The sequence below is a fragment of the Ictidomys tridecemlineatus genome, chromosome 6, assembly GCF_052094955.1.
Source record: "Ictidomys tridecemlineatus isolate mIctTri1 chromosome 6, mIctTri1.hap1, whole genome shotgun sequence".
Classification (NCBI taxonomy): Eukaryota; Metazoa; Chordata; class Mammalia; order Rodentia; family Sciuridae; genus Ictidomys; species Ictidomys tridecemlineatus.
The window spans coordinates 4,057,263-4,085,068 of NC_135482.1; the positions used below are offsets into that span (position 1 = coordinate 4,057,263).

The following is a 27,806-nucleotide window of genomic DNA, read 5'->3' on the forward strand; positions in this document are numbered from 1 at the left end:
CAGGGACTCCAAGGAGGACAGCCGAGGAGCCCAGGGCTCCGGGCCGGCTCCAGACCTGCGCTGAGCCTTTCTCTTAAAAGCTGTTCTGTTGCGTCCTGGGTGGAACCTTGCTCTCAGGGCCCTTAGGAGCCCCCAGTCCAGCCGTCCTCTCGCTGTGGGAGGGTCTTTGCAGGAGACCAATGAGCAGGCCTCAGAGTGGACAGGAGGCTCAGCACTATGGCTGGCCCCACCTCGGCCGCTGCAGGGTGGACACTCCCTGCTCTTCAGGGCCCTGGACTTGCGGGGAAGCTCAGCTCTAAGTGGAAACTCCGTCCTTGGAGTTTTTATTGATCCCATGAGTTGTCACTGCTGGGGGGCAGGCTCTCCCGGGGCCACAGAGCGGGGACCCGGAGCCTCACCCGTCAGGACCCCAGCACCCGCTGGGTATTGACCAAGTGCCTGCTTCATGCCAAGCCCCATGCTAGGTGCCCAGGGGTGCAGCAGGGGACAGGGCCTGGAGACTCTGGAGACAGGAGGGGAGGACAAGCAGGGTGCCTGCCGGTGGAGTGGAGCCGATGGCTCTGGGATGGGGGGTGAGAGGCCTGAGGGCAGAGCCAGGGCGCCAGGTCGCCTCCAAGGCCCGCGTCACTTTCAAGGCCACGTGGCCTCTGCTGACCCGGTGATCTGCTGGACTGGCTCCAGATTCTCTTCCCCACACCAACTTTTTAAAACAAATCGACCAGTGAGCAGGAGGCCAGCCCCTGGGAGGAAGCCGGGTCACCAGGGCCAGGCTCCAGGGCAGGCTCTGGTGGCTGTGGCGCCATGACAGTGGCGGTGTGGTGAGGGACAGTGTGTGACGGCGAGCCGAGCACATCCCTGCGTCCCTAATGACAGGGGTGAGAGTGAGGACTTTTTTCTCTTAATGTTTTATTTTTATTTATTCAATTTTTGGAAAGTTTGGTGGGGGATACTGGAGGTTGAACCCAGGGGTGCTCCGACACTGAGCCACATCCCCAGCCCCTTTTATTTTTTTTTAAGTGACTTTTTAGTTGTTGATGGACCCGTATTTCATTTGCTTGTTTTTATGTGGTGCTGGGCATTGAACCCAGGGCCTCACACGTACGAGGCAAGCGCTCTACAGCTGAGCTACAACTCCCAGCCTTTTTAATTTTTTTTTTATTTGGAGACAGGGACTCACTAAGTTGCTGAGTCTAGCCTTGAATTTCGGATCCTCCTGCCTCGGCCTCCCAAGCAGCTGGGATCCCGGGTGCAGGATCACCAGCGTGCTCTGCCCACCTGGCCTTCATGGCTTATTTTTATACAGTATCCAAGGAGAGCTGGAGGCAGAGACCAGGGGTGGTTACCTAGAGCCTGTGAATGTTGCCATCGCTCCACGCCCCGCTTCACCCTCTTCCCTTTGTATCTCTGTGGCCCTCTCTTGAAATAATAACCGTGTGTGTCTTTCCATGCACGTTGCCTTGTTTACCCGAGTGCGCCATCTCCCCCACGTTATTCAGAGTGTTACACACGCAACTCCCTCTGCACCTGGGTCTGTTTCCTAGCAGCACTCTCACGTGACACGGCACAGGTGTCCTGAGGAGCAGACGACGCAGATGGGGCAGCGTTAGCTAACTGCCACCTGGGCTGCGTTCAGTCGTCCCCATCACGCCCTTCATCCCCACGGCAGGGACGGGACGTGCACTGCCATCGGACCTTGGGCTGTTGGAGGCTTCGTGCACTTTGGGGCAGAGGTGTTCTCAGCGCATCACTGGGGGACACGCCGTGTCGCTTTGTCCTTTAGGAGGTTCATCTCGATGACTTTGTTAAGGTAGGGTCATCAGTTTGTACTTGGACACCTCTTTTTGATGGACAAGTACTTATGGGGAAAGAGTTTTCGGCTATGGAGCTACGTTTCCTCCAGAAATAACCAGAAAACTCAAGACGGGAAGCCGTGGTTTGAGGCTTTAGATGAGAAGCAGACCAGGGAGCAAGGTGACCCGGGTCCTGCACGGTCCAGCTCTCCACATAAACCTGTGCTGTCCAGCCTTCCGTAAAAACGCCTAGACGTGTAGGGACCAAGAAACAACGACACGAGGGTGACTTGGAGCCAGCGGGGGAATAGTCAATAAAAGGAACCAAAGAGTGACAGATGGTAAGTTCCAAGCCCACTGACCAGGACGCTTTAAAAGTGTGAATGTCCTGAAAGACTGTCCTGGATCCAAGGGCTCTACAAGTCACAAGTCACCAAGGCAATCACAGCAGCATGTGGTCTCTGATTGGACCCTTGAGTAATAAACACACGTGCACATGTGTGCACAAACATGCGTGCGCGCGCGCACACACACACACACACACACACACACACACACACACACACACACGGTGGTCAAAGGCATTTTGAGCACTTGGCAAATCCGTACAGGAGTGAAATGCTAAGAGAACATGTAATGGTAGATTTCTTGGGGGTCTTAGTGTTCAGTGCCACCGTGTAGGAGACGGTCCTTGTTCTCAGGGGCACCTTCTGAGGTATGTGGGATGAGCGAGGAGACCTCTGCATGTATTTACTTCAAGACGTTTTAGTTGTGGGGAAAACCCCACAACATAAAAAGCTGCCATTTCTTCCACCTCTCGCTGCGCCGCGCCCTCTCACACCCCACCTCCAGGCTCTGCATCCGGCAAAACAGGAACTGAGTCGTGGCGGGGCCCCAGCTGTGCCCCAGCTCACAGCAATCACCAGGGGCTGGAGGCCCCCTCAGGCCCTGGCCTGCCTCTCACATTTGCAGCTGGGCCACCAGGACCAGGTGGAGGACTCTGGGCACTTCTCCAGAGCTGGGTCCACTGGGCAGCCCCGCAGGTTACGCTGAGCAAGGGCTGGAGGGTCCCGAGTGAGCTGCCTTTGAGATCCGAGGGGTCTCGACATCAGGTGCTGAGCCTCTCCTTTGGTCAACCCCAGGCCCTGTGCACGCTAGGCAGCCACTGTCCCCGGGCCACACCCAGCCCCACACTTTACTGGTTGTCGGAGAGGCCAGGGGAGGCCCCTGAAACTTCACCGGGGAGGGCTCAGCCCTGTGGCCAGACAAGTAGGTCCCCAGAGAGTTCCCAGGTGGCTAGATCAGCACGTCCCCACAAGGCATCCAGAACAGTGCCTCCCACTCTTTGTCACCTCATGGCACATGTGCAGAGTGACACTTTGCATGGCAGACTGATGGACAGATGAAGTGGCTCTGGGCTGTGGATGAGTAGCCAGCCCTGGGGGGCCGGGGGAGCCCACGCTGAGACCCCTGCACGCGTGGGGCTCTCCCGCTGTGGCTGGCTGGCTGGCTGGAGTCAGCTGACGACAGGTGGCCCCAGGAGGGCTGACGCGGTCTCTCCACACTGAGATCTCAGCGCCCACAGTTTACGCAGCTCCGGGCAGGAAAGGCCTGCTCTCCCTGCCGACTCCGCTCTCCTGTGTGTACTTTGATGGAGCAAAATGTGCTGGTGAAGCCAGAATTAAGGCCAGGCAGTCGGGTCGACGGTGATCAGGTGATGGGTGTAGACAGGGGAGATGAAAGCTGATTTGGCCTGGGAGGATGGAGAGGGCCTCTGGGAACGCTACTGCCGCGGAGCCCTTCCCCCACCCGTTACCAAGGTTACCTGCCTGCTCTGTTCCTCCCAAAGGCGTTCAGGAAGCACCTCCTGGGCTCCCTTCCTGCTGCAGTCAGCCCCCCACTGGCCCTTCCCAGGGCTCATTTGCTTCCCACCTTTCAGCGTGTCCCCAGGAGGGTTCACGCAGGGTGGAGAGAGGTCAGAAGAGGGCGGGAGGACAAAGAGAACCTAAGACTAATAAAGGCACAGGACACGCCCACTTCTTTGGATACCAACTCTGGGTCCCCTTCCCTGCGGAGAAGTCTGTGTCACTATCTTTAAATAAAACTTGCCGTCTTTGCTTGCCCCAGCGCTTCTCTCCTGATGTTCAAATTCAACACCATCACGGGCATCGCTCGCTAGCCAAGCGCTGCACACAGGCCCCAGGGCTGCTGTGGACGGGCTGTGCTGACTGTGTCTGTAGGTGACTGTGTCCTGGCTTTACTACTTGATAGGGACAGGGAGCTCAGGACACACCCAGTAGGAGACAGTCAAACCTCGGCAAGGTACTCAGCCAGTGAGGATCTGGGGGGACCTTGCGCCCCAGGACATAGAATGTGATTGTCACTGCCCTGGGCATGCCTGCTCCCCAGATGCCCCATCTTGCAAGATCATCAGTAAAAGCCTGGCTCTGGTCACACCTCCTGCCTCCCAGTCGTCCCCTGGGTGTGGTCAGCCACTGCCCCTGGGCCTCTGCATTTTGGAATGACCCCAACCCCCTGAGCTCAGGGAGCCCAGGCACAATCTCACAACGCCATTTCTAAGCTGCAGAGACAGTCACCACGGCACTTCCCAGGGCGACCTCTGGACTCTCCTCCAGGAATCGCACTGTCCCATCATTCAGCACTGACCAGGCTGAGCCCACTTTCAGCCACCAACTGTCAAACAGTGGAGCCCCTGGTGGCTCCTGCCAGCGCCTAGCGCCTAGTCCCTCCTGCGAGCTCACTGCGGCAGCAGCTCCTTCAACGCCCGCTCCCCACCCCCCTGAAACCTAGTCCGGCACCTTTCCCACCTCCTGTGCTGACATAAATCAGCAAACGTTGGCCATTTTTTAAAAAGCACTCTACTTTCAGGCGAGGCCTGTTGCTGGTCCACCCAGGACCGTGTGAACTGACCGCAGGAATACACACGTCCGGGGTTGTGGGAGTGATGGGTGGGGGAGGGGAGGAAGGGACCTCTCCAGGCTGGGGGCCCTGGGGGGCATCGCGGTGGCTCTCCCCCAAGGAAGGGCTGCTTCTGCTGAGAAGAGTCCCCCTGAGCTCCAGAGCCTGGCTTCTCAAAGCCACTGTGCTGACTTCCCAAGGCCCCTTCTTTCCTTCTGCCCTTCACACCCAAGGCTCAGCGGCTGCATTTAGCCGCGTCCTAATTCCACATCACACAGGATTAGATCCCACGTCTGATTCTCAGCTCCGTCCTCCGTCCTCCCGGCCGCTCCAAGAGATAAGAGCTCCTTCTGAGCCATCATAAAAGTCCCTGGTGCTCTAAACATGCCCACGCTGCACTGAGAATTTAAAGCCGCCCGGACGGCTCTTTTCTTGTGTTAAACCTTTGGTTTACAATCAAAAGCCAGCTCGCCCTCTGTCCTCCAACTCCTGTCTCCCCTTGGAAGCCGCAGCTCCCCTGCGCAGCCAGGATCTCACCGCCACTCAGGGCCCAGCGGTCACAGCGGAGCTCCTCTCTCCATAACTGGAGGGCACAGGGCCTGCTGCTGCGTCTGGTGACCTGTCCTGTCTCAGCTGGATTCCTGCCCACCATGGAGCAGCTGACCCTGGAGGAGGTCAGGCTCCGACAGCAGTTTCTGAAATGGCCTTCCTGGGCCCTGGGACTCGGCCCACACACGGTTGAGCTGGGGCTCCGCCTGCGCACCTTCTTCACTGGGCTCAGGGTCCCCCCATCCAGCCCTTCAGTTCCTGCATTTGAAAGCAGGTGGGTGAAGCCCTCTGCTGTGCTGGTGGGGCCGGGATCCAGGTTCGGAAGCTGCCACCAGGACCATGGGACCCGCAGCCCGGCTCCGGGTCATCACCCCGCATGCCCACCTCCCTGCCCTCGGCTCTGCCCTGCTCTTCCGCCTGCCTGATCCGGCCACTTCTCTGATCTCTGGGCAAAGACAGGGTGGCTTGTCTCCTGGTCCCCAGCAGGGTTGCCTGTCACTGTGGAAACTCAGTCCATCTGGTCATGAAGATTTAAGCTCAGAGACCAGCCCAGGTCTCAGGTGTTCTCCGACAAACCCGCCGTGCGGGGGTCTCTCCCGAACCCCCCGAGGCTCTGTGTGTGCTGCTTCCGGGGTCCCTCCCGGGTCTCTAACCAGCAGACTCCTGTTCAGCCACCGAGGCCCTGTCCCCTCTAGGAAGTTGCCTCATCCCCTCAGCAATAACAGTCACCAATTTACCCTTGAGCCCACCTTGGGCAAAAGAGAGCCGCCCTGCCCTTGCAGAGCCCCCCCAGGTGGAGACCTGTCTCAAACACCAGCCTGCGGCCCCCGCCGAGCGACCGTGTGGTCACAGGCCAAGTGCTGGGAGAGTGGGGCTTCGGGGCCCTGTAAGAATCCCAGGGAGGACCTGCCTGAGAGGGCAGGAAGCTTCCTGGAGGAGGGGGCACCGAGGTCCAAGTGCAGAGCCGGGCAGGGCTTGCAGGCAGGGGAGAGTCAGAGCTGCCAAGCAGGGCCCTGAGGGAACAGGAGGGGGTCAGCAGGGCCGAAGGGTGGAGTGCAGAGAGGTCAGCAGGGTCAGGGGAGAGGATGGAGCTGTGGCCAGCAGGACTGGAGGACCCTGGGACTTGCAGGTGCAGGGGAGGGGAGGAGGCCTGGGGTCAGAGGTGGAGCAGAGGGACAGTCTGCTGGTGGCTGGGGTGTAAGGTCCTGGCCTCAAAAGCTGCCCCTGGGAGGTGGGGAGAGGGGAGGGAGCGGCTTGGTTGGGGCGGAGGAGGGGAGGAAGTCGGCAATGCCCCTTTGGAGGTGCCTGGGAGGCCGGGCTGGGAGCCAGGCTGTGGTGGGGCCGGGCTCCCGTGGGCTCCTGCAGCCTGGTCCTCCCAGCGCCCTCCTGGCCCGCAGCACAGAGGAGGAAGCTCCCCGCGGCCACCGCCACCAGCAGAGCAGGCCCCAGAGGAAGTGCGCAGGGCCCCTGCCGCCCCCGCAGGGCCCAGGCCACCCACCCGCCCAGGAAGCGGAACCTGCCTCTCCCAGGAGCAGAGGACCCTGGGGAGGCCCAATCGCCCGCGTACAGGAGGTGCCAGGTGAGTCCCTGAATCTGGGCCTGGGGAAGGCCTCGGCCGCGGGAGCCCCTGCCTGTCCACGTGCCTGGGAGCCGGATCAGGGCCACCAGGGAAGGAGCCCCCTGGCTGAGGCTGCCCGGGCTGGAGGCCAGAGGTCAACACCAGGCCCTCACCCCATCGCGCCTAGGGGCTGCCTCACCCTCTCCCCATCTCACGGAGGACCTGCTGAGGCTCCAGGGCCACTGCTGTGCCTCTCCCTGTACCAGGGAGAGGTTCCCCGAACCCCTGGCCTCTCTGAGCTTCATGCAGTCCTGGGGGACAAAGGCGACCCCCCTTCTGGGAAGCCACTGAGGCTGGGGCAGAAGAGAGCCTTGCCCAGGGCTGCTGGTCACTAGAGACAGTTCACGTCTGTGTCCCCTCAGCCACCTAGGTCCAGCATTGAGTCCAGCCCCTCCTGGTCATGAATGAGGACCAGAGAGGGGAGGGGACTTGCCTGGAGTCACACAGCCTGCCTGGAACCCAGGCCTCCCGAGCCCAGGCCAGGGCTTTTCCCCTCTTGCAGCTGTGGCCCAGGCTGCATCTGAGTGTCCCCTGGACATGGGAATTGTGGGGCCAGTGTAGTGACCCCTGCCCCACTTCAGAGCAGGGCCACTGTGCGCCCAAAGAGGGGGGCTCCAGGGCCCTGCAGTCCCCTACCTCCCCAGGGCACGGGGGGCTCCCTGCCTGGACCCCTGGGTGCCCTGCCACCCGGCTGTCTGAGAGAGTCTGGAAAGAAAGGAGCAGGGGCTGGAGTGGGGGGAGGCTGCTGGCCCTCGGCGACTGGGACCAGAGACAGGAAGAGGGTTGGGGAAGCGGAAGGGCTGCAGCAGTGACAACAAGGAGACTGGCCCTCCCCGTAGAGCAGCTGCCTGGAGCCCCGAGACCTCACCCCCTGAGAGGCCCGGGTGCTGGGGAGAGTCCTGCCGGTCCCCCAAGCTGCAGGTGGGGACGGCCTGGGGGCTTGGGCTCTGCGCTCGCCCCGCTCCAGCCCTCTCTGCTCAGCCTTGGGCCCAGAGGCCCCGTTGGCATGTTCCACCGCAGGAGCTAACATCTGGGATGTCATCCGTCAGTGCCATCTGCCAGCCCACACGCAGGCCGGCTCCCTGCTGGGCCGGGGGTGGGGGCTCTGAGCTCTGAGGAACTGGCTGAGCTGGCTCTGCCGGCTGCTGGGGAGGGGGAGCCCACAGGGCCCTGCAGGCCTGGGGGGGCTGCTGGGCACCCACAGTGGGGGCACGGCGAGGACCCGCCCCACAAGCCTTTCTTGGTGTGTCCTCGATCCTGTGCTTAGGCCTCCTGCCCACCCGGGACCCCGTCCCCTCACCTGGGCCCTCATGGTGACCTGTCCACCTGGAGCTGAACTCCACGCCCCCCCCCCCAGCCTCCTGGGCGGGAGGAAATGAGAGATAAGCACAGAGTGAGTTGAGGGCTCTGGGACTTGACACCCTCTGTCCCCTGCGTCCTCCAGGGCAGGCCAGAGAAAAGATGGAGCCAGAGTCCCTGTACAACCTGCTGCAGCTCCACGGCGAGGCGGCCCTGCCCACGGAGGAGCAGCTCCCGCCAGGTGCGCCCAGTGGCTGGGGGCCGGGGCCGGGGTCAAGGGTGAGGGTCCGTGTCACAAGGGACGGCTCCCAGGCTGCTTGCCCTGCCTCTGCTTCACTTAGGCTGGACCCAGCTCTGCTTCTGGAACCTTCCACAGCCCTCTGCACCCACCGCATGGCCTCCTGTGCCGCTAAAGCTGGCGTTAGCCCAACGGGCACAGCTGGTGCTGAGGGCTCCTGCCCAGATCTCTATTCCCACAAGCGGGTGCCATTGCCACCTTTTACAGAAGAGGACCCTGAGGCACGGGGAGCCATGTCCTGTAGCTCGGCTAGTGAGGATGGAGCTGGCCCCCAGCCAAGGAGGGGCCGCAGGGCCCAGGGTCCACCCTCCACGCCGTGCCGCCTCCCCAGGGTCCCATGGCCTGGAGGGTGAGGGGCTGTAGGTCTGCCCCTGCACACAGTGGGTCTCTTCCCAAGGTGGGTGGGCACAGGACCGAGCAATCCCATCCTCGGGGGTGAGCATCGCCCCTGGAGTCTCCCTCCTAGAAGTCGCCCCCAACAGCACGCTGCCAGGCACACAGCGCTGCGCACGCCCGTGTGCCCAAATGGAAAGTCCCACACCGCCATGCGCCAGGCGGCAGGCCTGGCCTGGGGGAAGGGCCCTCGGTGAGCCCAGGACAGAGCCAGTCCCCACAGCAGAAGCACTGGGCAAGGCCAGGCCAGGAGAGCGGGACACCAGGAGAAGACAGCAGAGCACTGACCCCACAGCCTGGCAACGTGGGCGCCACGGGGAGAGAACCCCTGGGCCAAGAGGGTCCCAGGGGGTGGGCGAGCCAGGCCCAAGGAAGGACGGCTCTGTTCCCAGTCAGCTGGCCAACTTCCTGTCTGTCTGCTGTCCCTCCTGGTTTATGAGCCCCGGAGCCTGGAAACCATCACAAGGAAGACGGCTGAGCTGGGGTGGCAGGGCTTGGTAACTTGAAATAAATATTTACTTTCTGTTTTACAGTTGACTTAGAGACACCTACAGCTCCACAACACAGAGCCAGGACTCGAGATGATTAGGAGTCCTGGGAACGCGCTCCAAGAGGGCGGTCCCATATCCACCCATCACCCATCCACCCACCCACTCAACCATTCACCCACCCATCCATCCATCCATCCATCACCCATCCATCACCCATCTACCCACCCACTCAACCATTCACCCACCCATCCATCCATCCATCCATCCATCACCCATCTACCCACACATCACCCATCCACCCACCCACTCAACCACCCACCCACTCATCCATCCACCTACCCATCCACCCATCCATCACCCATCTACCCACACATCACCCATCCACCCACCCACTCAACCATTCACCCACCCATCCATCCACCTACCCATCCACCCATCCATCACCCATCTACCCAATCACCCATTCATCACCCATCTACCCACACATCACCCATCCACCCACCCACTCAACCATTCACCCACCCATCCATCCATCCATCCATCACCCATCTACCCACACATCACCCATCCACCCACCCACTCAACCATTCACCCACCCATCCATCCACCCATCCATCACCCATCTACCCACACATCACCCATCCACCCACCCACTCAACCATTCACCCACCCATCCATCCACCTACCCATCCACTCATCCATCCGCCTACCCATCCACCCATCCATCACCCTTCTACCCAATCACTCATTCATCACCCATATACCCACACATCACCTATCCACCCACCCACTCAACCATTCACCCACTCATCCATCCACCTACCCATCCACTCATCCATCCGCCTACCCATCCACCCATCCATCACCCATCTACCCACACATCACCCATCCACCCACCCACTCAACCATTCACCCACCCATCCATCCACCTACCCATCCACCCACTCATCCATGCACCTACCCATCTACCCATCCACCCACTCATCCATCCACCCACCATCTATCTATCCATCCACCCACACATTCATACATCACCTATCTACCCATCCATCCACCTACCCATCCACTCATCCATCCATCTACCCAATCACCCATTCATCACCCATCTACCCACACATCACCCATCCACCCACCCACTCATCCATGCACCTACCCATCCACCCACCCATCCATCTACCCAATCACCCATTCATCACCCAGCTACCCACACATCACCCATCCACCCACCCACTCATCCATGCACCTACCCATCCACCCACCCACTCATCCATGCACCTACCCATCCACCCACCCACTCATCCATCCATCCACCCACCATCTATCTATCCATCCACCCACCCACCCACCCATCCATCCATCCACCTACCATCTATCTATCCATCCACCCACCCATTCATACATCACCCATCTAACCATCCATCACCCCTCTACCCATCCACCCACCCACCACCCATCCATCTTTCCTTCCTTCCTTCCTTCTACTCACCCACCCACCCATTCCCTCCTGGCTCACCCAGGAGCTGCTCAGGGCTGGGAAGTGTGGGAGGTTTGGGGGTTTCTAACCAGTCCCCAGGGGACAGGCTGCACTGTGAGCTCAGGCGCGGCGGCCGTGGGCTGACTCCGTGACCTCCACATGTCGGGGCCAGCTGACCTTGGAGGTCCGCAGGCCTCACATCTTGTGGGCCCTGGGGTCTAAAATGCGGGGGAGCCTTGGGGCCTCAGAGGGTGTGGGCTGGCCTCAGTGCCCGGCGCGGCAGGACAGCCAGGGCAGTGTCCACCGCGGCCCTTGGAGCTGGTGAGGCCGCGGGTGAGCTGAGGTTTCACCAGAGTGAGGGGCAGGGCTGCCAGACGAGGCGCATGTTTGAATTTCACAGAAACAAGCAATAAACCCTGAACTGAGGCAGGACCCAAAACACAAAGCTGGCCGTCTCTGGGGACCTGGGCAAGGGCGCTCGAAGTGAGGCCCAGGTCCCAGCTCTGCGGTGACCTCCAGGGAGACCGCGGCCGAGCTGCCTCTGGGCCCCACACGTGCATCATGCCCACCTCTGTTTCCAGGAGCCAAGAAGAAATACCTGCCCCCCAGTTCCCGGAAGGACCCCAAGTTTGAAGAACTGCAAAAGGTAGGGCAGCCTCAGCACCGACGCTCTGGGGTCCGTCCCCTGCCTGGCACTTGCCTCCACCTGGGGGACAGCAGGCTGCCCTCTCCCTTCCTTGGCCTCTGACTGACGGGGGGGACCCGTAGGCCCTGGAGACCTGCTGAATGCCGAGCGCCAACCTGTGCCTGGCACACCCCATCCACCTCATGACGGTCGATGGGGACTTCTGTCACCTGTGTCCCAGGGAGAGGTAGCAGACCGTGTGGGCCACCCAGCTCGCCGTGACATAGGACCTCAGCCTTGGTCCTATTTCCCACTTGGCCACCCAGGACAGAGGGGAGCTGGTGGCCGGTGGGTGTGGGCCTGGGCCACCTGTTCTCGTTCTCGGCTGGGCCATGGGTCCTCTGCTGTCCCGGCTGGCGTTGGTGGGCTGGGCCTCCCCTTCCACAGTCTCTGTGGCTCCGTGGACCTTCCCCCCTCTCTCCTCCACCCCTTCCCACCTGCCACCGCGCACAGCCCTGCTGGCCCTGGGTCCTAGAGAAGAGCCCCCTGGCCAACAGCCTTCTGGGTTTGGGTCCCCAGAAGCTGGTCGTGAGCTGTGGATTTGGGTTGGGGTCATCCCAGGTGTGGAAGGAAGGGGCCAGCGCAGAGAGGGACGGATGGTCATGGCCACGGGGACTTGAGCCTGTGTCCCAAGAGTCAGCTCAGTACAGAGGCCTCCGTGTCCCACCCGGTGCCTCGTGTCATCCGCCTGCTGTGACCTGTCCCCACAGGGTTGGGCCTCCAGGGACAGCCCCAGGCAGAGCTGTGGGGCAGCTGGCCAGTGTCACCTCCGTGGTGAAGCTTGGGGTGGGGTTGGAGGAGGACCTCAGCAGCCCTGTGCCCGCCCTGTGCCAGCCGTAACATGTCACCCCCAACCAGGTGGCCTAGAGCCGGGGGAACGCCACCCCTGGGAGTTCTGGAGGCTGGAAGTCCCACTTGCAGTCTTGCAGGAGTCTGGAGCCTGAGGGGACAGCCCGGGCCTGTGTCAGGATGCAGGCCCTCCCTGGCTGTGGAGTGGGCTGCAGTCAGTGCACACCCCCCTTCCCAGAAGCACCCGAGACACCCACCCCCGCTCCACAGGCATGTCCCCCTCCGCCCACAGGTGACTGTCACTGTCACTGTGAAGACGCCCTCGGTGCTCTCAGGTGGAGGAGAGACCCGGGGGTCTGTGGAGCCCAGAGTGACCCTGGCGTGTGGGGTCAGGGGGCTGCAGAGGAGGTGACTGGGCCAGACCTTGAAGGGTGGCCCAGGGGCAGGTGGGGGGAGCCACCCAGGCTGAGGTTGCAGCAGCGGGTGACCGGGGTCCCCTGCCCTCAGGTGCTGGTGGAGTGGATCAACGCCGCCCTCCTCCCGGAGCACGTGGTGGTGCGCAGCCTGGAGGAGGACATGTTCGACGGGCTCATCCTGCACCACCTGTTCCGTGAGTGCTCCCCAGCCAGCGGGCCCCCCGTCCCTCCCCCACAGCGTCCCTCCCCCACAGCGTCCCTCCCCCACACCGTCCTCCCCCCCCACACCTTCCCTCCCCCACACTGTCCCTCCCCCACACCGTCCTCCCCCACACCGTCCCTCCCCCTCCCCGACACAGTCCTTCCCTGACACAGTCCCCACAGTGGCCTCCAGGGAAGGAGCGCCAGGGCCCTGCCTAGAAGGGCCCCAGCTGGGAGGAGGAGGCCTGCCCCCAGGGCAGCCCCCCAGGGGTAGAGCTGGGGACGGGGCCTCCTGGCCGAGCTCCCTGGGCACCACCGGCCTGGCCAGCATTTACTGAGCACCAGCTGGTTTTAGGGCCGGGAGCTGATGAGGAAGCCCACTGCGCCTGCCCTGGGGCTGCCCTGAGGGCTGGAGAGAGGACGGGCCGCCCTGGGGTGCCGACGTCAGGGCCATCTCCCTAGGCTCCCAGGGGCCTGGGGACTGGTCCAAAGCCTCACAGTTAGACCCGCAGTGTGTGGGGCAGGGTCAGGGACGAGCCTGGAGTGTAGGCTTTAACCACCAGGCAACACTGCCCTGCTGACATGAAGCGTCTGCTGTGGGAGGCTGGGGGCCCGCGCCCGGAGGAGGTGGGCAGCGGGCTGGGAGGGCTGTGCTCTGCTCATGCCACGTGGCCCCTTTAGACGGTGGCCCATGTGGACAGGGGCTGAGGAGCACAGCCTGCGGAGGCTCTGGTGAGGCCCAGGGATCTGCGCCCCCAGTGTGCCCAGGCCTGTGCTGTGCCCAGCTCAGCCATGGCCCTGCCACCGTCCCGGCCCTCACCACCCTCTCCTGCCACAGAGAAGCTGGCGGGACTCAGGCTGCAGGTGGAGGAGATCGCCCTGACGGCCGCGAGTCAGAGGCGCAAGCTGGAGGTGGTCCTGGGGGCCGTGAACCGGGCTCTGCAGGTGGAGGAGCCGCAGGCCAAGTGGAGCGTGGAGGGTGAGCAGGGCCCAGCCAGGCCCGGGCGCGGGAGGGCAGGGCAGCCTGGTGCCCTCTGCCCGGAGACTTGGCATCTACCCAGAGGCCGCGCAGCCTCCTGCCCAGGCTGGGAGGGAGCAGAGGCCTGGAGCAGCCTGGGCAGCGGGCACAGAGGGTCCCCGGAGGAGGGGCAGGCCAGAGCCCCAGGGGCATCACTGCCCCAGAAGCCCAAGGTCGAGTCTCGGGACAGTGACTCAGCAGCGAGTCTAGGGGCCCCGCCACCTGGCCTCGCCATCATAGATTTATCTAAGCTCCACCTGCACAGCCTGCCGCGTCCCCTTGGCCCCGGGTTCTCCCTCCTGAGGCCAGGAGGAGTCCGGCGGCCTCTCCGGGGCTGGGTGGTGACCACAGGACTCACCCCTGGACCCAGGCTTGTGGGTGGCCAGCCCTGCACTCACCACTGGGTCTGGAGTCTCACTTCCCGTGACCGACATTGACAATGTTGCCAGTCGGCCTAAATCTGAGGGTGACTGTCCCAGGAGGCCTGGCCGTGGGCAGTCGCTGTTTTCAAGGAAGACACCAGTGAGCCGCCGCCCCAGGCCCCGGCCTCAGGGCGCCGTCACTGCTGAAGTGGGTGCTGGGAGCTTGGGACTATTCTAGGTTCTGAATGTGCCCTCCCATCTCTCTCAGGCCAGTGGGTGGCTGTGTCACCCTGGACCCTCGGGTGCACGGTGGGTGGGGTTGGTGCTCCTCCGGCTGTGACAACTGGCAGAATCCAAAGAGTCACTCTGTGAAGCCCCCAACAAAAACTTAAAAAGAACTGGAAGCTCAGAGGTGGCAGTGTCCTGGGCACACACTGCCCACGGCAGCTGGCCCAGGCTCCTCGCTCGGCCACGGGCCCTGGTGGCGAGGAAGCGTCCGTGAGGCTGCAGGCTCTGGTGGCCCTCAGCTGACCCACACTCCTCTCCCCCCAGCCATCTTCAACAAGGACCTGGTGGCCACCTTGCACCTGCTCGTGGCCCTGGCCAAGCACTTCCAACCCAGCGTGCCCCTCCCAAGCAATGTCCAGGTGGAGGTGGTCACCATCGAGGTACCTGGCCCTGCCCCAGGCATTCGGACACAGGACGGAGCACCTTGATGCTCACGGCACCCTGAGCTGGGTGCTGCCTGCGGCGGGGTGGGCTGGGCTGGGCTCCAGGGTGTTGTGAGAAATCTCACATCTCACCGGACAGCAGGCAGGTGCCAGCTGCAGAGGCGGGCTGGGCAGGAGGAGGGCCCTGGGCTGGCCAGTCTGGTCCATCTTAGCAGATGGCTCCTGCCCAGAGGCTGAGGCCAGCAGCTGTCTGGAAGATCCAGCTGATGGCCACTGACAGCACATGGGACATTGGCACCGTCACATCCCCGAGGCAGGGTGCTGCCCTGGTGACGCCTGTCATGGGCCAGTCCTGGCTGTGCCCACGCCCCCTCTCCTCGGGAAGGTCTCCTCTGGTCACTCACTCCAGCTGGGCCGGGTGCCTTCCAGGCGTCCGTGGCTTCTCTCCCCAGCAGGCTCTGAGCACCCCCATGACTCCTGCCCCCACCCGGGGCCCCAGGGTGAGCAGGGCCTGCCTTTGTGGCCCTGTAACGGGACGACCCAGTTGGGCCCAATCCAGCCAGGCTCAGTGCTGCTTTTTCCAGGGCCATTGATTAAAAAGCCCTGGTGGGCAGCCCGAGGCTCTGTGCACCCCACAACCAGGAGTGGCCACGGACGGGCCCCTTCACCGTCCATGGCCCCTGAGACGGGGAATCCCAGGGAATGAGCAGTGCCAGGCCCCACCTCCTGGGCTCAGGGCCCTGGGGAAGGACAGTTCCACTGGGCCCCGTGGGAGGGCTGCTCAGGAGCCACCCTGAGAGGGGGCCAGGCGGGCCAGCTGGGTCCCCAGGGCTCCCTGGGGTCTCTCCACACTTCCTTTCTCTCCTAGAGCACCAAGAGTGGCCTGAAGTCAGGGAAGTTCCTGGAGCAGCTCACCACCCAACACAGGTGAGGGGGGAGGGCAGGTGAGGGGGGAGGGCAGGTGAGGGGGGAGGGGCTGGTGAGGGGGGAGGAGCAGGTGAGGGAGGAGAGGGTGGTGAGGGGAAGGGGCAGGTGAGGGAGGAGGGGCAGGTAAGTGGGGAGGGGCAGGGAGGGGGGAGGGAAAGGTGATGGAGGAGGAGCAGGTTAGGGAGGAGGAGATAGTGAGGGGGGAGGTACAGGTGAGGGGGAGGGGCAGGTGAGGGGGAGGTGCAGGTGAGGGGGAGGGGCAGGTGAGGGAGGAGGAGGTGGTGAGGGGGAGGGGCAGGTGAGGGGGAGGGGCAGGTAAGTGGGGAGGGGATGGTGAGGGGGGGAGGGAAAGATGATGGAGGACAAGCAGGTTAGGGAGGAGGAGGTAGTGAGGGGGAGGTACAGGTGAGGGGGAGAGGCAGGTGAGGGGGAGGGGCAGGTTGGGGGGAGGGGCTGGCCTGGCTGCCAGCATGGGCGTTGATGGGTAGAGGGGACCGACCCCATGGAGGGTCCCTTGCTGCGGGGGCTCGCACCAGGGCCCTCAGTCCTGCTGTGGCTCCCAGAGCTGGCCTGAGCTCTCCTGGCCGCCCCGCCCTGCTCCTGGAGGGCAGCCCCCAGGTTTGGGACATGGATTCTGCCCAGGGAATCGCAGTCCCTTGCTGGTCTGAGCAGAGCCTCGTGTCTCTGAGGGCCCAGGTGTGGCCAGAGGGCTGGACCTGGCCGGCCTGCAGCCCATAGGACAGTAGGAGGCTGCCCAGTGTCTAGGCTTCCAGCCGCACGTCTTGTCCCCAGGCCTTCTCCCCGGGTCTGGGAGGAGTGACCACGGGAAGCTGGTCCTCGTTCCTGCTAACATCATGACCTCGCCGTGTGTCGTCCTGGCTCTGGCCTCTGTCACTCCACTTTATTGGTTTGGGATGATTTTTCTTAGATTCTATGGTTAGATTCCAGCCCTGTCTCCTTCCCCGTCCCCGTCCCAGGGAAGCAAGGTCCCCTGCACCCAGACCAGAAAACTCCGCTGACCACGGCCCCCAGAAGGGAGCAAAGGGAGCGGCCACGGGCGTGGGGGCAGCAGGGAGCAGGCAGGCCCTCTCTCATGGCCGGTGGAGGGTCCTCCTCAGAGCTTCTGCAGGAGGCTGGCTGGGACCCAGGCCGTGTTGGTGAAGAGCGGTTGGTGTCCCGCTGGTGACACGGCAGCTGCTGGGAGGTGGTGAGGGTTTCCAGCCTCTTGGTTTTGGCTGACCGACGGCTGTGAGCAAGTTTGCCTGAGACTTAGCAGCTGAAACCCACCGCAGATGAGCTTCCCTCCAGCTCTGAGATCTCGGAGGCCTGGCCGGGGGCCTGGCTCCTGGGCTCTGCCGACGCTGCTGGCAGGCTGTGGCTGAGCTGGAATCTGTGAGCAGCAGCTGGGCATCTGTCCCTCCTGGCCGCAGTGGGTGCTGGCTGCTGGTCCCACCCTTGTGGCGGGGCTTGATGTGGCCAGAGGGCTTTGGCCTGCCCTGGACACAGACACTGTCCCTTCTTGGGGCCAGGGCGGGGCTGGAAATGCAACAGGATCAGAGAAAAGCCCAAACCCACAGAAGGGAGAGAGAAGCCAGACACAGAGGGTCCTGCTGGGCCTCCTTAGCTCTGGGGGCTGGGCCTGGGGGTGCCCCCTCCCCACCCCCACCCTGGGGGCCTCGCCCTCTGCTCCTTGTCTGTGACCGTGTGTCCCCACGACAGAACGAAACCCCAAAACAATAAAATCTCAGCGTTTCCAGGTGTGGAAGCCCGCGGCAGGGCACTGGCCTGTTTTGCCCTCGGCTGTCCCCTGCCCTGCCCACCGGCTGCCAGGGGAAAATGGCCTGGGCCTTCCGTGCCAGCTCCCCCGGCGGGGAGAGGGCAGGTCTTGGGACTTTCTTTTTAACTTCTTCTTCTTTTTGCTTTTTTTCCTGGGACGATCCCCCCAGCCCAGGCGAGGACCAGCCTCCAGGTGAGTAGGTCCCCAGCAGCAGCCCTTTCCCGTCTGATGGGAATCAGCTCCTCCCCGCACACGAGGGTCCAGTTAGTGGTGAAGGCCAAGGGCAGCCATGAGCTTCCAAGCGCTCAGCAGCGAGGGCTCGGCATGTGGCTGTGCCTTGCGACAGGTCACCGAGGGTCCTCGGACCCCCTTCGCTCCTCCACCCCTTGGTTGGTTGCTCTGGGTAACTGCCCACCCACCCACCCATCGTTCATCCTCCTCCCATCCACCCACCCACCCATCACCCATCCCCACGGGCACCCACCCACCCACATATCCACCACTCACGACCCACCACGCACAAAGGACATGAGTCTGAGGACAGGGGACACCTGAACTGGAGCCAGGGCCTGAGCCCTCTGGTGCCCAGACCCCAAGGAAGGCATCGGGCCGCCGAGGGCGCTGGCCTCCCCACGGGCACAGACACTGGGGAGGAGGTGACATCCTCGCTCTGCCAGGGAGGAGACTCGTGTGCCTGGTGCCAGCACCCATGGCTGCTTGGGGACCTGAGGGGTGGGACAGAGGAGCAGCGTCCAGGTTGCAGTCAGGTGGTCAAGGAGCCCACTGAGTCCTGCACCTGTCCCCAGGCCAGGTGCACACCTGCCACCCCCTTTACCTTCTGCCACCCCTTCTGCACCGACCCCCTCGTAGGCCTCAGTGGCCAGCCACAGGGCACAGACAGGGAAACTGAGACACAGGGGTGGGGCCGCTCTCTGGGGACAACAGCCAGGGAGCCGTGGCCCCGTCTGGCATTTAAGAACCCTAAGATCTCTCTGCCGCTCGGTCTGGGCTGGTTTCTGGGAAAACATTCGCGGCGTCTTGGAAGAGGGCCGCGTGGTCACGAGCTCTCTGTGGTCCGTCTGCAGAGGACGTCCTTGATGAACTCCTTAAGCTGCCTCCAGAGAAGGTGCGCGCTGTGGAGGAGGTAGGAGCCAACAAGGCCGCGGCCCTGTCCCCGCTGGCCCACCACCCATGGAATCTCGGGGCGGAGGGGGGACGCAGGCCTGGGCTCCGTTCCTGCTGGGTGCCAGGCGCTGGGGGGCTTTCTGTCACCCCAGCGGGAAGGTGGCCAACCCGGGTGTGGCCCTTGCTGTTCCTCGCAGGCCATCGTGAGCTTCGTCAACCACTCGCTGCGGAGCCTGGGCCTGGCCGTGCAGAGCCTCGATTCCCAGGTGGGCACCCGAGCGCCCGAGCAGGGAAGGCCGGGGTCGGCGGGCTCCACAGGCCCTGAGCTCACTGTGTCCCCAGTGTCCCTGGAGCACAGGGGACAGAGAGCAGAAAAGCGGGTCCCCAGCCCCGGGCCTTCAGGGTGGCCTTGGAGCCTGCTGGACCCCAGTGGCCACGGGCCCCGGTGTGTGGGCTCGGGCCACCTGGGTTCTGCTGGTGACGGGCAGGTGGAGAGAGGTCTGGTCTTCGGTGCACCACCCCTGTGAGGACCGTAGCCAGAGCACTGGTGTCACAGGTGCACTCTGGTGGACATTAGCCAGGGAGGGGAGGGGCCACGTGCCCGCCCGAGTCAGTGCCCTCAGCATTAACTTGCAAGCCCCCGGGACCTCTCAGCTGGGACCTGATGACACCTCCACGTTAGCTGTGTGACCTTGAGTTAGTTACTGGACCGCTCTGATCCTGAGGCTCCTCTTCTTATAAAGGTGCAGGACACTGACCTCATAGACGCCACATGTGAGCTGGTGAGCTGCGGGCTTAGCAGGTGTCCTGGTGCACTGTGGATAAATGAGTCCTGTGAGGTTTTATCATATCTCTACGGGTGTGAGCAGCATCATCTCTTAGGTTTATACTTTACCTGTTCCATCCCTATTTCTCCCTTGGGAAAACAGTGGTGTTTGGAGAGTTACGGCCTGTACAGGTGGCCTCGAGAGACTGCTGCATACAGTGGGTGCCAAGTCCTGGCATTCCCCCTGCACAGCCAGGAACAGTCATAGGAAAGATTCAGGCCCAGCTAATGACATCAGAACCGACCTGATGGGAGGAAATTCCATTACGGACAGAGCGGAGGTTTTTCCTCCAGTATCTGATCTAGCGTTCTGTGTCTTTGAAGAGATTTGTGGGTTGTATTAGCATATGACAAGCTGGTGGCGGCAAGGACAGCTTTATCTCTGAACGTACAGACGGAATGAACAGGGATACACGTGTGGCAGTCAGCAAGCGGGGCCGGGGCGCCCTTCCTGACTTTCCTACTGGAATAATTCTACCCCCAACTGTTTTCCCTGGTGATTCTGAAGTTCATGAATCTGTCATTTAAAAACTGAGGCTATTCCATGCCAATTTAAAAGTTGCTCCTTTTATTGAGCATGTACTAGGTACCAGGTAGCCCAGAACGATTTTATCCAGCTTTAACCCTGCGCAGTTGGGAGTGTCTTCCCCATCTCTCAAGAAGATCTTGAGGCTCAGAGAGGTTGGGCAAATTCCTTAGGGCCACACAGCCTATAAAAGGCAGAGGGGCTTCCCTCTGACACCATGTGTCCCACACTGGCCTCCAGCTCTTCCCTTTATAGTTTGCAGACGGAGTCATCCTGCTCCTGCTGATTGGACAACTGGAAGGCTTTTTCCTGCACCTGAAGGAGTTCTTCCTCACCCCGAGCTCTCCTGCACAGATGGTGAGCCTCCAGAGCTGCGCCAGGGCCGGCCTCTGGGTGCACAGGTCTGCTGCACTGGCCCACCAGCCTGTGCCTGTCCACCTCCAGGGGAAGCAAAGGGCGAAGGGGAATGTGTCCATAGGTCAGCCTGGCCACCCCCCACCCATCTACCCACCCACCCACTGTCCACTCACCCACCCACCCATCTACCCACCCACCCACTGTCCACTCACCCACCCCCCACCCATCTACCCACCCACCCACTGTCCACTCACCCACCCACCCATCTACCCACCCACCCACTGTCCACTCACCCACCCACCCATCTACCCACCCACCCACTGTCCACTCACCCACCCACCATCCATCTACCCACCCACCCACCTGTCCACTCACCCACCCATCCATCTACCCACCCACCCACTGTCCACTCACCCACCCCCCATCCATCTACCCACCCACCCACCTGTCCACTCACCCACCCACCATCCATCTACCCACCCACCCACCTGTCCACTCACCCACCCACCCATCTACCCACTCACCCACTGTCCACTCACCCACTCACCCATCTACCCACCCACCCATTGTCCACTCACCCACCCCACCATCCATCTACCCACCCACCCACCTGTCCACTCACCCACCCACCATCCATCTACTCACCCACCCACTGTCCACTCACCCACCCACCCACTTTCCACCCACCCACCCACCATCCATCTACCCACCCACCCACTGTCCACTCAGCCCCCACCCATCTACCCACCCACCCACTGTCCACTCACCCACCCACCATCCATCTACCCACCCACCCACCTGTCCACTCACCCACCCACCCATCTACCCACCCACCCACCTGTCCACTCACCCACCCACCCATCTACCCACCCACCCACTGTCCACTCACCCACCCATCTACCCACCTACCCACTGTCCACTCACCCACCCCACCATCCATCTACCCACCCACCCACCTGTTCACTCACCCACCCATCCATCTACCCACCCACCCACCTGTTCACTCACCCACCCACCCATCTACCCACCCACCCACCTGTTCACTCACCCACCCACCCATCTACCCACCCACCCACCTGTCCACTCACCCACCCACCATCCATCTACCTACCCACCCACTGTCCACTCAGCCCCCACCCATCTACCCACCCACCCACTGTCCACTCACCCACCCACCATCCATCTACCCACCCACCCACTTGTCCACTCACCCACCCACCCATCTACCCACCCACCCACTGTCCACTCACCCACCCACCCATCTACCCACCCACCCACTGTCCACTCACCCACCACCCATCTACCCACCCACCCACTGTCCACTCACCCACCCACCCATCTACCCACTCACCCACTGTCCACTCACCCACCCACCATCCATCTACCCACCCACCCACTGTCCACTCACCCACCCCACCATCCATCTACCCACCCACCCAGTGTCCACTCACCCACCCCACCATCCATCTACCCACCCACCCACTGTCCACTCACCCACCCACCCATCTACCCACCCACCCACTGTCCACTCACCCACTCTCCCACCCATCTACCCACCCACCCACCTGTCCACTCACCCACCCACCACCCATCTACCCACCCACCCACTGTCTACCCACTCACCCACCCACCTGTGCACTCACCTCACCTGTCCACTCACCCCACACCCATCTGTCCACCCACCCACTGTCCACTCACCCACCCACCCACTGTCCACTCACCCACTCTCCCACCATCGTTTCATCCACCACCCATCAGCCCTCCTACCCCTCTGTCCACCCACCACCCATCCACCCCTGTCTGCCCGTCTTGCTGCCTGTCCATTCACCTATCCCCCAGCCCCCCACCCTGTGCTTCCGTCCACTCCTGCCCACCCACAGCCTCTCCTCTCAGCCCCACTCGGCCCCTCCTGTCCCGGGGCCCTGCGCTGGTGGAAGGACACAGCCCCACACGGCCCCGGCCCTCAAGGACCCACGCAGTCCACACCCAGGGTGCCCACCAGGATCACGGTCCCCAGGGCCACTGTGGAGTGTGGGGTTGGTGGCGCCGGCAGCAGCGAGGGCCTGAAGGGGGGTCAGCGTGGTGTGACGGGCGGGAGAAGTGGGATCCAGGGGCGCAGGAAGTTCATTTGGCCGGCTTGCTGCAGCCCAGGCTGCGGTGACAGGGGGGGGACGGGGACGTTCCAGTTCCCTCCAGCTGCAAGGCAGCCCCTGGGAGGGCTGTGTGCGGGGCCCAGGTGGCCCGGGAGGGACTCTGCCTTAGTCCTTAGTCCAGGTCGGGGGCGGCTGTGGGCCCCGTGGGCGCTGAAGCTCCGCCATCCTTTCTGGTGGCCAGGGGCCAGGCTTTCCTCTGCACAGGCCGAGAGGAGGCCATCTGAGCAGCCTTTGGCCTCAGGGGGACGCGGGCTCCCTGCAGGTGTGTCCCACACAGGCCTCGTGGTGGGCTCGCTGCAGTGGGCACCCTGACCATGGTGGACTCTGGTTAGGACCATTCCCACCTCTGCCCCAGGGGAGGAAACCAGGTCAGGGAGGGGCAGTGGCCCGGCCAAGGCACCCAGCCCTTGGGGACGGAGGCTGCGCTGCCATCGGGGCTGCCGTCTCCAGAGCCCAAGCTGCTTCTCCGGGTCTTTCCTGGGGACCAGGCAAGCCCCACCGCAGGCAAAGGGGACAGGGACTCAGAGGGCCCAGGGGGTTGCCGATCCCACGTCTGGAAGACAGGACGTTGAAGAGTGGACAAGGGGGGGACAGCTGCAGCTGAGGAGCGCTCGGGAAGGGACTCTGGACAGCACTGGCTCCTGTCCTGTTCCTGGTGGGCAGCCCCCAGGTTTGGGACATGGATTCTGCCTGCAGCCCATAGGCCAGTAGGAGGCTGCCCAGTGTCTAGGCTTCCAGCCGCACGTCTTGTCCCCAGGCCTTCTCCCCGGGTCTGGGAGGAGTGACCACGGGAAGCTGGTCCTCGTTCCTGCTAACATCATGACCTCGCCGTGTGTCGTCCTGGGTCTGGCCTCTGTCACTCCACTTTATTGGTTTGGGATGATTTTTCTTAGATTCTATGGTTAGATTCCAGCCCTGTCCCCTTCCCCGTCCCCGCCCCAGGGAAGCAAGGTCCCCTGCACCCAGACCAGGCAACTCCGCTGACCACGGCCCCCAGCAGGGAGCAAAGGGAGCGGCCACGGGCGTGGGGGCAGCAGGGAGCAGGCAGGCCCTCTCTCACGGCCGGTGGAGGGTCCTCCTCAGAGCTTCTGCAGGAGGCTGGCTGGGACCCAGGCCGAGTTGGTGAAGAGCGGTTGGTGTCCTGCTGGTGACACGGCAGCTGCCGGGAGATGGCGAGGGTTTCCAGCCTCTTGGTTTTGGCTGACCGACGGCTGTGAGCAAGTTTGCCTGAGACTTAGCAGCTGAAACCCACCGCAGATGAGCTTCCCCTCCAGCTGGGCCCCAGGCCACCTCATTTGCTGACATCTGAGGGGCCTTCTTGTCCTAGGTGCACAATGTCACCCTGGCCCTGGAGCTGCTGAGGGACGCGGGCCTGCTCAGCCACCCCATCAGCCCTGAAGGTGAGCATGCTGTGTCCCCTCCCCAGGGTCCAGCCTTAGGGAGCAGCCCCAGAGGGGACACAGGATGGGGACGAGCGCGTGCTGGGTGAGGGACTCCTGCAGGGTTTCCCAGGAGGGCTCTGTGGCCACTGCTTCTGTCCGTGCTGGTGGAGGGGGTCCCAGGTGGGCAGGGGCCTCCGTCCCTGGGGGCAGGCCGTCCTGGGGAAGCCAGATCTCGAGGGTGCTGTGTTGGAGGGACAAGTGGGGAGCAGGGAGGCCTGGGCAGGAGGAGGACCCGTGTCACAGGATGGGACCTGGCGCTCAGGCCTCCTGGTTTCTGCAGCCTTAGTGCTGACACCTGGGCCCCTAGAAGCCCGGGTCGGGGTCACCCTGCCCCATGGGCTGACCAGCTGCCTGCCCCTCTGGCCTGCAGACATTGTGAACAAGGACCCCAAGAGCACACTGCGGGTGCTCTACAGCCTGTTCAGCAAGCACAAGCTCAAGGCCAGCACCGACGGGACCCCCGGTGGCACCCTGCACTAGCCGTCACATGGCCCCAGCGCGGTTCTCGACAACCCGCCATCTGGACGCTGCTGGAGGGTCCGACCGAGGGACCCCCTCAGCCCAGCCAGTTCCTGCCTGAGCCACCCCACTGCTGTCTGCGCCACATGAACAGCCTGAGCCCACCAGGTGGGGTCCTTTGAGGCCAACCCCGGCCTGGCTCAGGGACTCCAAGTACAGTGTTCCCGGGGCTTCAGAGCCTGGGGTCCTGGGCATCAGGAGCCCAGCAGTGCCCATTTCTCCCAGGCTCTCGGCTCTCCGGAAGCTGCCTTGGAGCATGCCCAAGAACCCAGGCCCCGGCACCCTTCAGCCGCGGCTGTGGCTGTGCCCCAAAGTCATGCAGCCGCCATTCCCATGGCTGATAGAGGGTTGGGATCATCTCCTCAAAGGGTGAGGAACTCAGAGGAGAGCTGGGCACAGCTGTCCCCTCCAGGACCGCCTGGAGAGGCCCCGGAGCTGCCCTCGGGCCTGGCTCCTCCCCAGGCTGCCCGCCCCGGCCCAGCCCCCGTGGAGAGAGAAGCTTCCAGGACACAGATGAACGGCCTTGCTCTGGGGAGGGCTGTGGAGCAGGGACTGGCTGGGCCAGGCCCCCCACCCATCAGCTGGGGGCTCAGGAGGACGTCCTGCAGGAGGCGACATGGGAGCTGGGACGGGGAGGGGCCCCGGGGGCTCACAGCCCCGTCCGATGACCCCTCTTCATCTATCCACATCCTGCGGCCTCTGGAACATGTCCCCCTCTGTGGAGCCAGGCTAGGTCCCCTCCAGTGAGACGCTCCCCTCGTGGAACCCCTGGTGCCTCTCACCCTGTCTACCCCAGGCTTCATGGGTGAATGCCCCAAATCCACACCCCGTCCTGGGGTCCAGGCCTCATGTCCAGCAGGCTGGCTCCACGTGGCCACTCCAGGTCTTCACCTTGCTCTGCTGGACAGCAAATTTTTAAGATAATTATTAAAAATCGATTTTTTCAGCCGGGCATGAAGATGTACGCCTGTAATCCCAGCTCCTTGGGAGGCTGAGGCAGAAGGATCCAAAGTTGAAGGCCAGCCGTGGCCATGCAGTGAGACCCTGCCTCAGAGCACGGTGGAAAGGGAGGAGCGCTGGCCTGGCCCCTGCCGGGCCCTGGGTTCCATCCTCAGCACCACACACACACGAAAATCGAGTCTTCGTAGCTTCGCTAAGGGAGCCACAGTTGGTAAAATCTCCCAATGGAGGCACCCAGTCTGATGAGTCTCCACGAAAGTGTGCAGTCTCGTAACCCCAGGAAGATGGAGGCAGGGAACAGTCCCACCACCCACAGGAGCCCTCGAGCCAGCCCCTTCCCCGAGTCCTGGTCCTGGGAACTGCCAATCTGCCTCTGTCCCCGTCAATTTACCTTTTCTAGAATTTAAATATAAATGCACCAGAGAGGGTGTAGGCTTTTGTGGATGGTTTTTTTTTCCTTTGCACAAATCTGCTAGTTTTATATGCAAAGTTTCTTTTATCAATAAACGCATCGCCTCTTCTTGCTGAGCACAACACTGCCGTGTGGATACATTATCTATTTCATAATATATTATTTTTGCTTTAAAAAGTCAATGTCTGCAAAAGGGATTTTTAAAGACTGAGAAGGAAGCCTGGCATTTACCCACATAGTTACCATGACTGTGGCCTTTTGTTTTTCTCTGCATCTGATAAAATTTTCCTCCTGCTGAGGATTTGTGCCTTAGTTCATTTTCTGTCACTGTAACAGAAGACCGGGGACTGGGTGATTGGTAAAGAGGAGAGACCTATTTCTTACCGTCTGGAGTCTGGGAAGCCCAAGGTGAAGGGGATTCCGTCTGGCAAGGGGGCATTTTGTTGCTTCATGACATGGTGAAAGGCAGAAGGGAAAAGTACCCGGGTACGAGAAAGACGGGGGACTCGCAGCCTCAAGCCCCTTTACCCTCTGGGAGGATGATCCAGAGGATAAATCCCTCATGTTAATCCCTTATGAGGCTGGGGCACTTGTGACCTGGACCCCACCCCACAGTGTTTCACAGGAATTTAGGGGCCCCACCTCCCTTTGCCACTTCCTGTGGTGCGGCTGCTGTTCCTGAGCTCTGGTTCCTGCAGAAGGAGATTCAGTTGTGAAAGACAATTTCTCTGGGTACAAAATTCTAGGTGGGCACTTTTTTCTTTTGACACCTTGACAGTGCGGACCCTGCTCCTGTGTCGTCCGACTTGCAGGAAGTCGGCCGTCACTCTCCTCTTGTCTTTTCTCTGTGGCTGCTTTTGTGATTTTCTTTCTGTCGCTGGTTTTCAGCAGTGTGGTCCTGTGTCTGGGGCGAGGTTGTTTGTGTTCCTGATGTTCTGGGTTTGCCCTGGAGTCAGTGAGTCTCTGGTTTTTCCTAAAATTTGAGAAGAGACTGGCCACTCCTTCTCCTGTCTCTATCTTCTCCTCCTTGGGCTCCAAGTACAGATTTGTTAGCTTGATACTGTCCCACAAATCATGACTGCTGCCTCCTTCTCCTCCTCCTCGTCCTCCTCGTCCTCCTCCTCCTTCTCTTTGTGGTGCTGGGGATCGACCCTGGAGCCTCACACTTGCAGGCACGCTCTCCACCACACCCCAGGCCTGTCTTCTTTTTACTTCCCGTCTTTTCTCTCTCTGGGTTTCATTTTGGGTGGTCTCTATTGATGTGTTTCCTTTTTTTTTTTTTTTTTTGGTTTTTGGTGTTCTTCTCTTTCTTTCTTTTTCTTTTCTTTTTTCTTTTTTTGGCACGTACTCTGATTTAATTCCATCCATTATATTTTTCATTTCAGAAATTGTGTTTTGTCCTCTTGAGAAACAAGATTGGGGTCCTTAAAACACCTTCCACTCCTCGTCCCTCTCATGGTCCGTCTACCTCTGAGCACATGTGAGGTCTATTTATAATCACGGTTAAAATCCTCATCTACTAATTCTGTCATCTGTGCTGTTTCTGGATTTCTTTCTCTTGATTGATTCTTCTCCTGGCCACGATTCATCTTTCCCTAATGCTTTGCGTGTCTCGTGATTTCTAGCTGGATGCTGGACATTGGGAAAGTTTACACGTCGAGCCCTGGATTTCTTTTTAACTGTTTCTCTCCGTGTGTTCTGGGTGCAGTCAGGTCGTCTGGAATCAGTCGGGTCCTCTTGAGGCTGGCCTTTATGCTGCGTCAGGGTGAATGCAGAACAGACCTGAGTCTAGGACTTCTTTGGTCCCAG

The 27,806-nt window shown here is 61.8% G+C and overlaps 1 protein-coding gene across 1 annotated transcript; it reads left to right on the top strand.

Moving 5' to 3' along the window:
* Nucleotides 1–6,666: 6,666 nt before the first annotated feature.
* Nucleotides 6,667–26,119, top strand: Parvg (parvin gamma). Its single transcript, XM_078052570.1, has 13 exons — nt 6,667–6,837; nt 8,321–8,416; nt 11,413–11,477; nt 12,813–12,915; nt 13,761–13,901; nt 14,855–14,970; nt 15,842–15,900; nt 17,847–17,869; nt 18,763–18,821; nt 19,000–19,068; nt 20,410–20,511; nt 23,992–24,064; nt 24,477–26,119. The coding sequence occupies exons 2-13, from the start codon at nt 8,338–8,340 to the stop codon at nt 24,584–24,586; spliced, it is 999 nt and encodes a 332-aa protein (XP_077908696.1). The 5' UTR covers nt 6,667–6,837; nt 8,321–8,337; the 3' UTR covers nt 24,587–26,119.
* Nucleotides 26,120–27,806: the final 1,687 nt, after the last annotated feature.

Coding starts and splice junctions, on each gene's coding strand:
- Parvg (XM_078052570.1), top strand. CDS start 8,338: ATGGAGCCAGAGTCCCTGTACAACCTGCTGCAGCTCCACGGCGAGGCG. Junction 11,478..12,812: donor AGTTTGAAGAACTGCAAAAG/GTAGGGCAGCCT, acceptor CCCTGCCCTCAG/GTGCTGGTGGAGTGGATCAA. Junction 12,916..13,760: donor CATCCTGCACCACCTGTTCC/GTGAGTGCTCCC, acceptor CTCCTGCCACAG/AGAAGCTGGCGGGACTCAGG.